The sequence below is a fragment of the Equus caballus genome, chromosome 28, assembly GCF_041296265.1.
Source record: "Equus caballus isolate H_3958 breed thoroughbred chromosome 28, TB-T2T, whole genome shotgun sequence".
Taxonomy (NCBI): Eukaryota; Metazoa; Chordata; class Mammalia; order Perissodactyla; family Equidae; genus Equus; species Equus caballus.
In genome coordinates this window covers 41300027-41311884 of record NC_091711.1, presented here as the reverse complement: position 1 = coordinate 41311884, position 11858 = coordinate 41300027, and the positions used below count along the sequence as shown (strand labels likewise).

The 11858-nt window shown below is 58.3% G+C and overlaps 1 protein-coding gene across 1 annotated transcript; it reads left to right on the top strand.

The window, feature by feature from the left end:
- The first annotated feature begins 1606 nt into the window (after positions 1-1606).
- Positions 1607-11629, top strand: CBX6 (chromobox 6). The gene is made up of 5 exons (XM_023631595.2): positions 1607-2181; positions 2363-2406; positions 2564-2629; positions 2772-2838; positions 6825-11629. Exons 1-5 carry the CDS (start codon positions 2113-2115, stop codon positions 7821-7823), a joined length of 1245 nt encoding a protein of 414 aa, XP_023487363.1. The 5' UTR covers positions 1607-2112; the 3' UTR covers positions 7824-11629.
- Positions 11630-11858: the final 229 nt, after the last annotated feature.

Here is an 11858-nt window from a genome sequence, read left to right as displayed (position 1 = left end):
TTTGCCCAGTGACACTGATTTGGGACTTCTCGCCTCCAGAACTGTAAAATAATAAATTTGTGTTTTTTTAAGCCACTGCATTTGTGGGAATTGTTACAGGAGCCATAGGGAAATTAATACATCTTTATTCTGGCACTAGTCACGTTGTACGGCAGGTGCCTTTCTCACCTGACTGAGGGTTCCTCAAGCCTGGGGCACCTTTGCTTCTAATGGTTTAACACAAAGTCTTACAAAGGGCTCACAAAAGCTGCTGAATGAGCTAACAAATGCCAGTCTCCCTCAGCCTGAAAACACACACACACACACACGCACACACACACACACACACACACACACACACATGCACACTCATATCCACACAGCTCACCTGCCCATCCACTCCCACCACCCCCATGAGGGCAGCTCTATCCTTCCACAAAGTCAGTTTTGGGCCGGCCAGCAAATAGCTACTCCTCAAGAGCATGTTGATTTTAAGGGAGGAGGGAGATTGCTCCCAAAGTAATAATTGGACAAATCTGCAGGGACAAGCAGCAGAAATTTTGATGTGGTTGATTTGAAACCACAAGAATTGATGTCACAGCACAGAAATATAAAAATCCTCTTTTCTAATAAACAAGCAATGAGACGAGAGACAACCCTGACCCCTACCACATCCCCAGCCCTCGCCCTCCATCTCAGCCCCACCACAGCCACTGGGATGTGGGTGAAATCTGTATGTTATGACACCAAAAGAGGTCCAGTTTATATCCAGCGAGAAAAGCAGATTCCAGACAGTGTGAATCATACAATCCCATTTTGTTACAGAGAATTTAACTATATATGTATATATATATACTATATATGTGCAATGTATAAGTATGCATATATACTATGTGTCTTGTAGTATATACAGGCGGGGAAGAACATTCGTGAAGATGTAAAAAAAGCTTTAGGGACATTGTGGACAGTCGTTTTTCCTTGCTTTTTTTTTTTTTCTATTTTATAAAGAACAAGACTGTTGGTGCAATAAAAAATAAAGTTTAAATAACTCAAAACAAAAGCAGTGAAGCGTTTTGTGCGGCAGGACATTCCGGGACAGCCCTGGTCTCCCAAACCCTCCCCAAGAAGGAAGCTGGGGTCTAGTCTCCCGTGAGCAATGGCGGAACCGTTAGAGGAACCGCAGGCGGCAGCAGAGTGACGCGGCCAGGGGGCCTGAGAATCAGAAAACATATAGACGTGACGGCGAGGGCGCTTTCTACTGAATGACCCAAGGATGACCCGCTCGGGCCCAATGTGGGGTGCGGAGAGCCGGTTCTCACCCCGCGGCCTCTCTCCCTCCCCCACTGCCACATCGTCCTCGCTGCGGTCTTGACCGGTCTTCTGGGCGAAGGCAGGTGCCGCCCAAGGCCTCTGCTGAAGAACAGATGCACAGGATCACCCCGGCCTTCCTCAGCCTCATTCATCGCACCCCTCCCCCTTTCCTGCGGTGGCATTTTTATTTTAATTCATCTGAAGTGGTTACAAAACCACACTCCCACGAATACATAAATAATGGATGGGGGGCAATGTTTTAAAGAAATTCCCGCAGGGCCTGGCAAGGCAACAGCAAATGCATTTCTGCTGTATCATATTTAACTGTTTGCAAACTTCTGCTGGGTGGATGCGCTGCGGCTGCAGAGACTCCATCGCCTTTCTCCGCCTAGGGCCTGGCGAGACTTGCATGGAGAGGTTAAAAGGAAGGAGTCCTCAGCTATCCGGGGCAGGAAAGATGGAAAAGGGAGTGAGAAAGTGTTGGTGAGACTGCAACGAGCCCGACCCGGCTTCGCACTAGCCAGGCATCCACCGGGCTCCGGGCCACTGCTCCGGCAGCCAAGCGAGGTCCCTTTAAGAGCCAGCGCGCGCCCCCGCCCCGCGTGCGCTCACTTTCCCTAGCAACCGCCCCCGGGGAGGAGGAGGTCCTGGCAACGGCGCGCAGGCCCCGAGGATCACGTGACGGTCCGCAGCTGGAACGCGAGCGCGCGCCTCACCGCGCGCCCGCCCGCCGGGGCCTGTGCGCTGCGGCGCGTGCGCGAGCGGTGCAGCACCGGCCGCGGGAGCAGGGAGTATTATGGGCTGTGGGTGCCGCTGAGCAAGATGGAGCTGTCTGCAGTGGGCGAGCGGGTCTTCGCGGCCGAATCCATCATCAAACGGCGGATCCGAAAGGTGAGCCTCCCCGCAGGGCGGGACGCCTCTCCCCGCAGCCGGTGCCCGGCTCCGCGGGCCATCGGGGCGCAGCGGTCCCGCTAACCCCGGCTCTCTCGGCCACCCCCGCGCCGCCGCCTCCTCGGCGTCCCCGCATCCTCCCCGCCCCCACTCCCCCCTTTTTTTCTTCTCTGTTTTTCAGGGTCGCATCGAGTACCTGGTGAAATGGAAGGGGTGGGCCATCAAGTGAGTGTTGCGGGGTTCTGGGGAGAGGGGAGGGGAGGCAGCGGACCCCGGGGCCTTTTTTTTTAATCTGCTTTGGGGGGTGCGCACATTGGCTCCCTCGCATGTGCCTCTGCCGCCCTGGTTTTCGTTTTTATTTTGTGCATGTGTGACTCGGCAGGTACAGCACTTGGGAGCCCGAGGAGAACATCCTGGACTCGCGGCTCATTGCAGCCTTCGAGCAGAAGTGAGTTTGGGAAGCTGGCAGGGGCAGCGGGGCCGAGGCTTGGCTGGGGCGCCGCGCGGGGAAGCGGGAGCGGCGGGGAGGGCAGCGCGGAGTGGGGCCCGGGAAGGGGCTTGTTGTAACCTTTGGCATTTCTCTGCCGCAGGGAGAGGGAGCGTGAGCTGTATGGGCCCAAGAAGAGGGGACCCAAACCCAAAACTTTCCTCCTGAAGGTAACCTGGCCCAGCCCCAGCAGCCCCCTCTCGGGCCCCTAGGCTCGGCGCAGCACGGGGCCTGCAAGGGAGGGACAGATCGGCGGCCGCCCAGACGGGCGGGCCTTTCCAGAGGGGCCCCAGCTGGGCAGGGGGGTGGTTCTGAGCCCCCAGCGAGCCCCTGGCAGCAGGCCCCTGCCAGCTCCAGCTTCAGCAAGAGGGGCCTGGGAGTGACGGGTGGGGGAGATGTCTTCGCTGACAAAACCAGTATCTGGGAAGACCGGCTCCAGGGAGGGGGGGGGATGAGGCAGATGGGGGACTGCCCACCGGAGGGGGTGGCCAGGAACTCCTTCTGCACGTGAGAGCCCTCTCCTCGTCCCTCCTCGAGCTGGTGGGAGGCTGGTGGGGCTCTGTCTGGAGTGAGAATCCAGGGAGAGAGTGACTGTGGGCTCCCTCGTGACAGCGAGCAGGGAGAGGATTCAGGGGCCACCTGCCTCCCTGCCCCCAGCTCCTCTCTCTCTTCGGATTTGCTCTGCATGCCTCCCCTCTTCCCTGGGGGATCCAACTTGAATTTGACCTGAAATCACTTCGCTTTGAGTTTATCCCCCAGGCCGGGCCACTGGCTTCGGGGCTCCGAGCCTGTTTCCTCCCGCCCCTGGCTGTGTCTGGAGGTTCTGCTGAGGATGGGGAGTGGGAGGGTGAGAGCATAGCACATTAGCCTCAGGAGGGGAGGGAGACCCAGCTCCAGAGGAAGCCATCTTAGAGTGTTTTGGGTTTTATTTTATTTTTTTAGCGAGAAAAAAACAGAGTCTGGGAAAGGGACCGTGAGATGACCAGAGGTGGCAGGCAAGGCTGCTGTTGGCCTCTCCGGGCAGCCAGTCCTCCCCATTTGTGCTAAGATTGTCTGAGGGCCCCTTCCCCCCCCCGACCTGTGACTCTGTGGCACTCGGCACTGGAAAGGCAGGGAGGACTCTGCAGAGAAGAGACTGTGCAGAATGCAGAACCTCGGAATCTTCGATTTGTCAGAAAGGCTCAAAGCCCAATGAGGGTGGGTGCCTTTCAGCCCCTTGCTCCCAAAAGGACTGTGCATGTGTAAGGGTTTGCTTTGGATTTAAAGCAGAAGTGAAAGAAATGTTGGTTTCCAGAATTACATATTTCTGTGAACCCTGTTCCCAAGCTACGTCTTAGGGGAACCGTGGAGCACCCTTAACCCTTGATGCTTCCTGGGAGCGATGGGGCGGAGCAGCCGGAGGGCGGGTTTGCTGTGTGACAGCCTCTCAACGCAGCTGGAGCACCCTCTAGCGGCCAAGCGAGTAATGACCATGAGTATTGATTTACAAAATGCCTTTTTTTTTTAAATACTAGCTCTAGTTCCTGAGCTGGGTATGATGGCCTATCCCAGTGCGGAGCCCCCACGTGGATTATCTGCTTTAATCCTCTCGACAATCCTGTGGTGTGGGAAGTATTATCCCATTTCACAGATGAGAAATCCAAGGCTCAGAGAGGGGAAGTGACTTAGCTGAGGTCGCACAGCCCAGCTTCCCGGCTTCATCCTGCATTGGCTGTGGCTGCCATTTTTAATTAATATCCCATCAGAGAATTCTCAACCTGGGGACGGGAGAGGAGGAGGAAGGGTAAACCAGTCCCTTTAAAAAAAAAAGAAAGAAAAATTAGAAATTATAGAGTAAATAGATGTCTCTCATAGGAAGTTTGGAAACTGTACATTAGAAAAAGATTATTGCTTATAACCCCCCCACCCTTGGATAGATAAATCTGGTATTTCTTGAGTACTTGCTGAGTGGCAGGCACTGTGCTAAGCAGGTGACATACACTATCCGATGGTCCCAAGAGGCCCACTGAGCCGGGGTTTCAACCCTGGTTTGATGTTTGCCTACACTCTTTGCCACTGCCCAGAGACCATCCGTCACCACTGGACTCTGGTGGACCCATAATTACAGAGGTCTGGGAGCTCGGGCAGTATGCAGAGGGAGTCAGTGCCGACCCCCTGGGGGGATCAGAAAGAGTGGGATCCCCTAGGCTCCCTTGGGGATGGACCTGCAAAAGGCTCTGCTTGCCATGCCCAGGAAAGGCTGGCTTTCCCCTGCCTTTGTCTGGGAAGGGGTGTGAGGGAACCAGTGCCCGGCTTGGCTAGCTGGGAGCCAGGAGCTGGCGGCCCTCGCCTGGGGCAGGCTGAGCTGTGTGCACTGCCACTTAGTGGCCGAAGGGGTTGTTGACCACACAGCCCCAGGAGGCCCCCAGCATGGCGGGGAGGGCCCTATGGCATGGAAGGGTGCTTCTTCTTTGCTCTAAATGAAGATGTCCTCGCGTGGTCATCAAATAAGTTAGCAAATCCCTCTTGTGGGGGGTTGAGTCATGCACAATCTAGTCTTAGGGGCGTACAGGCTACCTCCCAGATATTGGTTAAACGTCCAGCACTGTGGGGGTGGGAGGTGGAGAGACCCCAAACCACAGATCCCATTCTCGGGGACCTCACCAGCTGACGGTGGGAATATGTCCCTCTCAGCCGCCTCTATCCCACCTGGATTACGGCAGTCGCCACCTGAGGAGTCTCCCTGGCCCACCCGGAGCCAGGTGTCTGTGTAGAACACAGATCCGTCATCCCCTGCGCCCTCTGTCCAGTGTTGGCTACTCTGCATGTTGTCACCACTGGGCTGTCTCTGCCTCCACTGTTGGTCTCAGCTCTGCCCCTTCAGCAGGCCACCTTGGCTCTGCGGCCACCTGGGCACTGTGGGCTCAGAAATGAACAGGCCTCTCTCCTCCTCAGGCTTCATCCTCCGAAACTGGGGCCTGTGCCCCTAATCTGTGCTCCTGTGGGCCTTGTACTTCCTTTATTGCATCGAGTCACCCTGTGTCCTAACCCCCTGGACTTGTCTTTCCCGGAAGCACAGGCCCCTGGGGTCAAGGCTTTGTGTTTGTAGTTGTGGCTCCAAGAAGCTAGCATGTGACTCATTAGTCCTTCCTTAGTGAAGGAAGGACTGGCCACAGAGGATGGCTTATGCGGCCTTATAAGTCCCTTACCCTGAACCTGGGGTCTCTGAGGGCCGTGCCATACGCTGCATCTTCCATGAGGTGACAGGTGGCTGCTGTAGAGCCCTGGGAGTGCAGCTGGGCCCGGAGCCTGGGACAGTATCCCTGGCTGCCCACAGACCTCTGCTCAGCTGTCCTGCTCCCAGGCCATCTTGGCACAGAGAGTGTGAAGTAGTCGGTTGCACCTCTTGGTCATCCTCGCCAAACCCATGTCTAACTGGGGTGGAGTCCAACCCAGGTTTAGGAGCTGGCTTTGGAATCTCTTGGCACCTGTTTGCTAAGACCCAGGCCCTGAGCCAGACCCTGGGCAGACAGATGAGTCAGACCCAGGAGGAAATGCAGAGGGCTGGGAGCATAGAGGGCTGAAGGCCTGTCCCAGGGGCGATGGTCAGCTGGGAGCAAGTCCAAGCTGGAGGGGCAGCCTGTGAAAAGGCAGGGGGAGCACTGGGCCTCTGGGACCCCGCAAGTAGGTAGTGGGGCTAGGGTGTGAGGTTGATCAGGGAGGGGCCTCCTTGTTCTTTCTGTCACCAAGAACCGGTCCATGGAGGAGTGTCAGGCTGGGCTGGGACCTCAGAGCAGGGTTGGTCAGGGGCTTCTGAGCAAAGGGCGCATCTCTCTGTGCAATGTCCTGATGGTTGACACTCCTCTGTGTCAGCAAGGGCAGCTACTGACCCGTCTGTCCCCTGGGCGCACAGCCAAGCCTGCAAAGCTAGTAGGTCTTGGAGTCAGGCCTGAACTGGGGTCCAGTGTGCCCTCCCACCTTACACACTTGGCTTCAGCTGTCTGAATCTCTGTTTCCTTTATCTCTGAGATGGGGTCATGAGCACCGCTGCTTCTCAAGCCCTCTCAGGATGGTTTAGTGAGATCATACCTGTGGGTGGCTGGCTGGCCGGCGCAGGGGTGTCCAGAGGAAGTCAGCGGGAAGCCGAGTCCCCACCCACCCCTCCCTCTGCCCGCAGGCACGTGCCCAGGCCGAGGCCCTCCGCATCAGTGATGTGCATTTCTCTGTCAAGCCGAGTGCCAGCGCCTCTTCGCCCAAGCTGCACTCTAGCGCGGCCGTACACCGGCTCAAGAAAGACATCCGCCGCTGCCACCGCATGTCCCGCCGCCCCCTGCCCCGCCCCGACCCGCAGGGGGGCAGCCCCGGCCTGCGCCCACCCATCTCGCCTTTCTCGGAGACGGTGCGCATCATCAACCGTAAGGTGAAGCCCCGGGAGCCCAAGCGGAACCGCATCATCTTGAACCTGAAAGTGATCGACAAGGGCGCGGGGGGAGGGGCCACCGGGCAGGGGGCCGCGGCTCTCGCGCGCCCGAAGGTCCCCTCGCGGAACCGCGTCATCGGCAAGAGCAAGAAGTTCAGCGAGAGCATCCTGCGTAGCCAGATCCGCCACATGAAGTTTGGCACCTTCACGCTGTACAATAAGCCCCTGCCCGGCCCTCTGCCTCCCCCGCCGGCCGGCAAGACCGACATTGCCGCCTCCCCCAGCCCGGGGCTGCTCCTGGCGCCCCCTACGGCCACCTACGATGCTCGCAGCTCCAGCTCCTCCGGCTGCCCCTCGCCAGCACCGCAGTCCTCTGACCCCGATGACACGCCCCCCAAGCTGCTCCCCGAGACCATGAGCCCGTCTGCCCCCAATTGGCCTGAGCCCGAGGTGCTCGACCTGTCCATCCCTCCGGAGGCGGCAGCCACCAGCAAGCGGGTGCCTCCCGATGTTACTGCGGCCGCTGGCCCGGCACTTCCCGTGGCCCCCGAGCCTGTCAGCGCCTCCTCCGAGCCTGAGGCTGGGGACTGGCGCCCCGAGATGTCACCCTGCTCCAACGTGGTTGTCACCGATGTCACCAGCAACCTCCTGACGGTCACCATCAAGGAATTCTGCAACCCTGAGGATTTCGAGAAGGTGGCTGCTGGGGTAGCAGGCGCCGCAGTGGGGGGTGGCGGCAGTGGGGTGAGCAAGTGAGGGGGCTCCACCAAGGAGGGGGGCTTTGGGGGGGCCCTCCTGCCCAAAGGCGTACTCTTGCTCCCGCTCCCGCCCTGCCTTCGGACACCTCTGCCTGTGCTTTGCTTGTTTCAAATGGCTCAGTGTTGACCCCGGGATGGGGCTGGGCAGTTGGAGCCCCCTGAAGCCCAGTGGGAGGGGCAGTCCTAGAACAGGGAGGAGGGAGTGAGGGGCACTGGGTGGTCTTCCCTCTTGTCTCTTGGCACCCTCCCTGCCTGTGCACGGTGGGACCTGCCGAGTGCCTCCTGGGGGTTCAGCTGCCCCCTCCACATCCCACCCTGTCTCTCCCAAGCTTGCTTCCAGCTCTCGCACACAGCATCTGATTCCTCGGTGCTAACCCGGCAGCTGCAGGGCCCTAGGAGACCCATGCCCATGCGTGGGCACCATCCCTTTCCTTCTTCCAGATGCCCGGGCAGGGATGGCAAAGCCGGGACAGAGGTTGAGGTGAGGCTGGCCTCGGCCCCTCCCTCCACATTGAAGGAGCAGGCTGGAGGCAGGGGTCTTCCCGCCCACTTTTGGACGAGACCCAAGCAGGCCCCCTAGGCCCCGCCCCACCCCATCTCTCTCCTAATCCCCGTCTCAAAGATGGGAAGAGCTGGCGAGGACCTCACCCTGCCACAGCCTCCCAGCATCTAAAGGCCCCTTCAGTTCTCGACCAAAGGTGCTACAGGAACCTGCTGTGGAAACTTCCGACTGTGCGTGTGCGTCTGCTGCCCCTTGGCGTGTTTGTATGTGTATCTGTATGTGCATTGGGCACTGGGCCCAAGCTTTCCAGGCGGCACCCTTTAGGGTTTCTCAGAATAGGGTCTTCAAAGGCCTGGACCTTCCCTGCCATCCCCTGGTCCTGGGAGCTGGCCCAGGTCTGAGGAGTTTGCTGTGGAGGCACCAGGCCCATCCTCCCGCCCGGGTGTGCTGGGCGCACACCCCCCATGCCCTGCTCCTTCCGGGTGGTCAGCCCCGCCAGTCAGGCCTCGCTGCAGGCATGGCCAGGTGGGGACTGAGGTAGAGAGGGGAGACCCCACCCTGAGCTTCCTCTCCTCCCTGGTGTTTGAGGGGGAAGAGGAAGACTGGAAACTTCCCGAGGGTCAACAGCATCTCCCACCCCCTCTTCGGCTTCTCACCGCCAAGGCTGTCTCACAGCCCGGCTGCTGGAAGCAGCGGGAGGCCTCTGGTGCCTGGGGCCGCGTCTCCTTCCTTTTGCTGCCAGGGAGCTGAGGTGGCCGTGCCAGCGACAGAGACCAAAGCCCTTGTTTTAGGCCAGGCACCGGGAGGGTAGGCAGGCCAAAGGGGGTGACCGAAGAGGGAGCCTATGTTGTTCGGGAGAGCGAGGGTATTCGGGACCAGTGGTCTGGTGCGCTGTGGAGGCAGCCCCACTGGCCAGCCCTGGCTACTGCCCAGTCTCCGTTTGGCCTGAGTGGCATGTCCCTGCGCGTGGCTCAAGGTGGCTTCCTGGTGTGTGCAGCCACAGGGGTTTCAGCTCAGAACATGAGGCAGGGGGAGGCAGAAAGCAAATGCAGTTAGGTGACAAACACCTGTGTCCTAAGTGTGGGAGGACACTTTCTTCCAAATCTCCCTGCCAGGGGCTGCGGCATGTCCCCGTTCCTCTCCACCCCAGGATAGAATGAGGGCCCTCGCAGGGTTTGAGGGGCTGGCACTCCTGGACCCCCCCCCACCCTGCCCTTTCTGTTGGCTCTGTGGCCATCCAAGTGCCAATTGGCTTCCCCCCAAATAAGGGCTGGTATTTCTCCTCTTCCCCAGAGGTGATTTCCCCCTGACCCCTCACCCCAGGTGCAACCACCTGGGGGCCCGTTACAGGTGTTTCCAGAGACCATAGAAATGTGTTTTCCTGAGAGTCCGTGTCATTTGTGACTTTTTTTGTAAAGAAGTTGTGTTTTCAGAGGTGATTTTATGACAGGAAAGTGAAAGAATTAGTTTTGCAAAAAAAAAAAAAACAAAAAAAGAGAAAAAAAGAAAAAAGAAATAGAAAAAAATATTGTGGGATTCCTATGGGGTTAGGGGAGGGGGGAGAAAGAAATATTTAAAGAAAAACTAGTGACGCAGTGATTGCACAGGTGAGGTGGCAATGTTAGGATGGAGATGGAGACCCAGGCCCGACCGGCAGGTCCCCGGGGTCATGGGTGCCTGGGGTCGTGGCCGACTGCCCTTCCTCAGCCCGAGGCAGGGTGGGCCCTCCCTCCTGTCCCGGGCCCAGACTCTGCACCCGTCCTTGCTCAAAGGGAACGATGACAGCTGGTCCCAAGGGAGCTATCCTGAAGCTGCAGGGGCCAGGCAAATGGAGATGAGATTTGGGGAGGTGGGGGTCAGCAGGGGTGGCGCTGTCGGCGGGACCCATCGTTGGTGACTTTCTGCAGAAAGACTGGTGAGTAAGTACAGTTGGGTTTCTTGCTCTCCTTCTTTCCTTTGGCAGCTTGTTGGGCCATCTGGTCCCTACCACCGCCACCCATAGAGGGCATCTCCCTCCGTGTCACCCCAAAGACCATGACACCACTGAGCCTCACTGGCCAGGTGGAGGATGCAGGCTTCAGAAAGACAGGAGCTGTGGACCCTGGGAGAATCTTAGGTGGCGATGCTGAGGGATTAGGGGGACCGTGGGGAGAAGGGAGCGCCTGCCCTTCTCTCTCTAGAGGCGTGCTGCCGCTCCACCCCATCCTGCCTGGGCTTGAGCAGAGGCACACAGCCACAGCGCTCTGGGTGGGCAGCTCCCCTGGGGGCTGAGAGGACCAGGGGTCCGGTGCAAGCAGAGCCCTCCTTACCTCTCCCAGGGTGGCTCTGGCGGGGGCCCACAAGCCCGCCCACACTCTTGCACACATCAGCCTCCCATGGGCCCTTCCTCCCCCCTTGCTGCTTCTCCATTTGCCTAATTACCAAGCAGAAGTTATAGTCTGGTTTGCTTTATTTTTATATGTGAAATACCCCCAAAGTCTGACCTCCCATGTTCAATATTGACTGGGGCATCGGTCATCTCCCCTTAATGCCCCCCCACCTTTGTGTCATAGGAAACAGGCGAGGTCTGGTTTGAGATGGGAAATTGGGACCCACCCCTGTCTGATTCCCCTTTCTGACCCTCAGTGTGCCCTTCTGTGAAATGGGTGGATGGGTGGCGAGGCCTCTTCATAAAGCACTGCTGGTGTCCAGGCAGCTGCTGAGGATTAGGTGGTGGGCGAGGTTCCTGGTGCGGGGCCTCCTGCCTCCCACAGCCCCCCATCATTCTCACCCTGCCAGAGGGTCAGGGTTGAAATGAGCTCCATCCTTTGCTCTGGAAAGAGGTGATGATCAAGTCCCTGACCTCAGTGTGAGGTGAGTGGAGTGGGAGGGAAGTTGGAGCTCTGAGAGGCAAAGCTGCTTCACTGGGGTGAAGGACCCAGCTGCTCTGGCCTTTGGGGGATAAAAAACCTTCAAAAGGCAGGGGCCCAGGCCCTGGAGCCACCACTAAGCTGGCGGGCTACCCTGGAGCCAGGCAGTCCTGGGTGAGGGGTCAGCCCAGAGGAGGGGGTCTGGGCTGCCACCAGCCTCTGTAGCCTTTGGGGACCCAAGTGGACGCACCACCTTTCCCTCCTCATTGGGTTTTGTTGGGTTTTTTGGGGTTTTTTTTGCACTTGGCCCACGCCTGACAGTGGAGCCCGCCCAGTCAGTTTCACTTCGGGGCTCCCATGCACTAGCCCAAGGCAGCCTCTTGGGGGCTTGTGTGGTTTAAGGAATCACTTAAAAAAGAAAAAAAAAAGGAAAGTGTTTAAAGGTGTTTTTTTCCCCTCTATCTGCATCTCCTGTCTGATTCAGAAAGCTCAGAATTAGGGGCTAAAACTCCAGCAGAGGGTCTCCCCAGCCTGACCCCATCTTGCTGACAGTCACCAAGATGCCGAAATAGGGGGACAGGCTGGGGAGGGACTGAGGACCCCACCTCCCAGGCCTTGTGGGGTCCCCTTCATCCTTGAAGGAGTCAGCACCCCACTCCAACAGTGAGTGAGTGCCTACTGT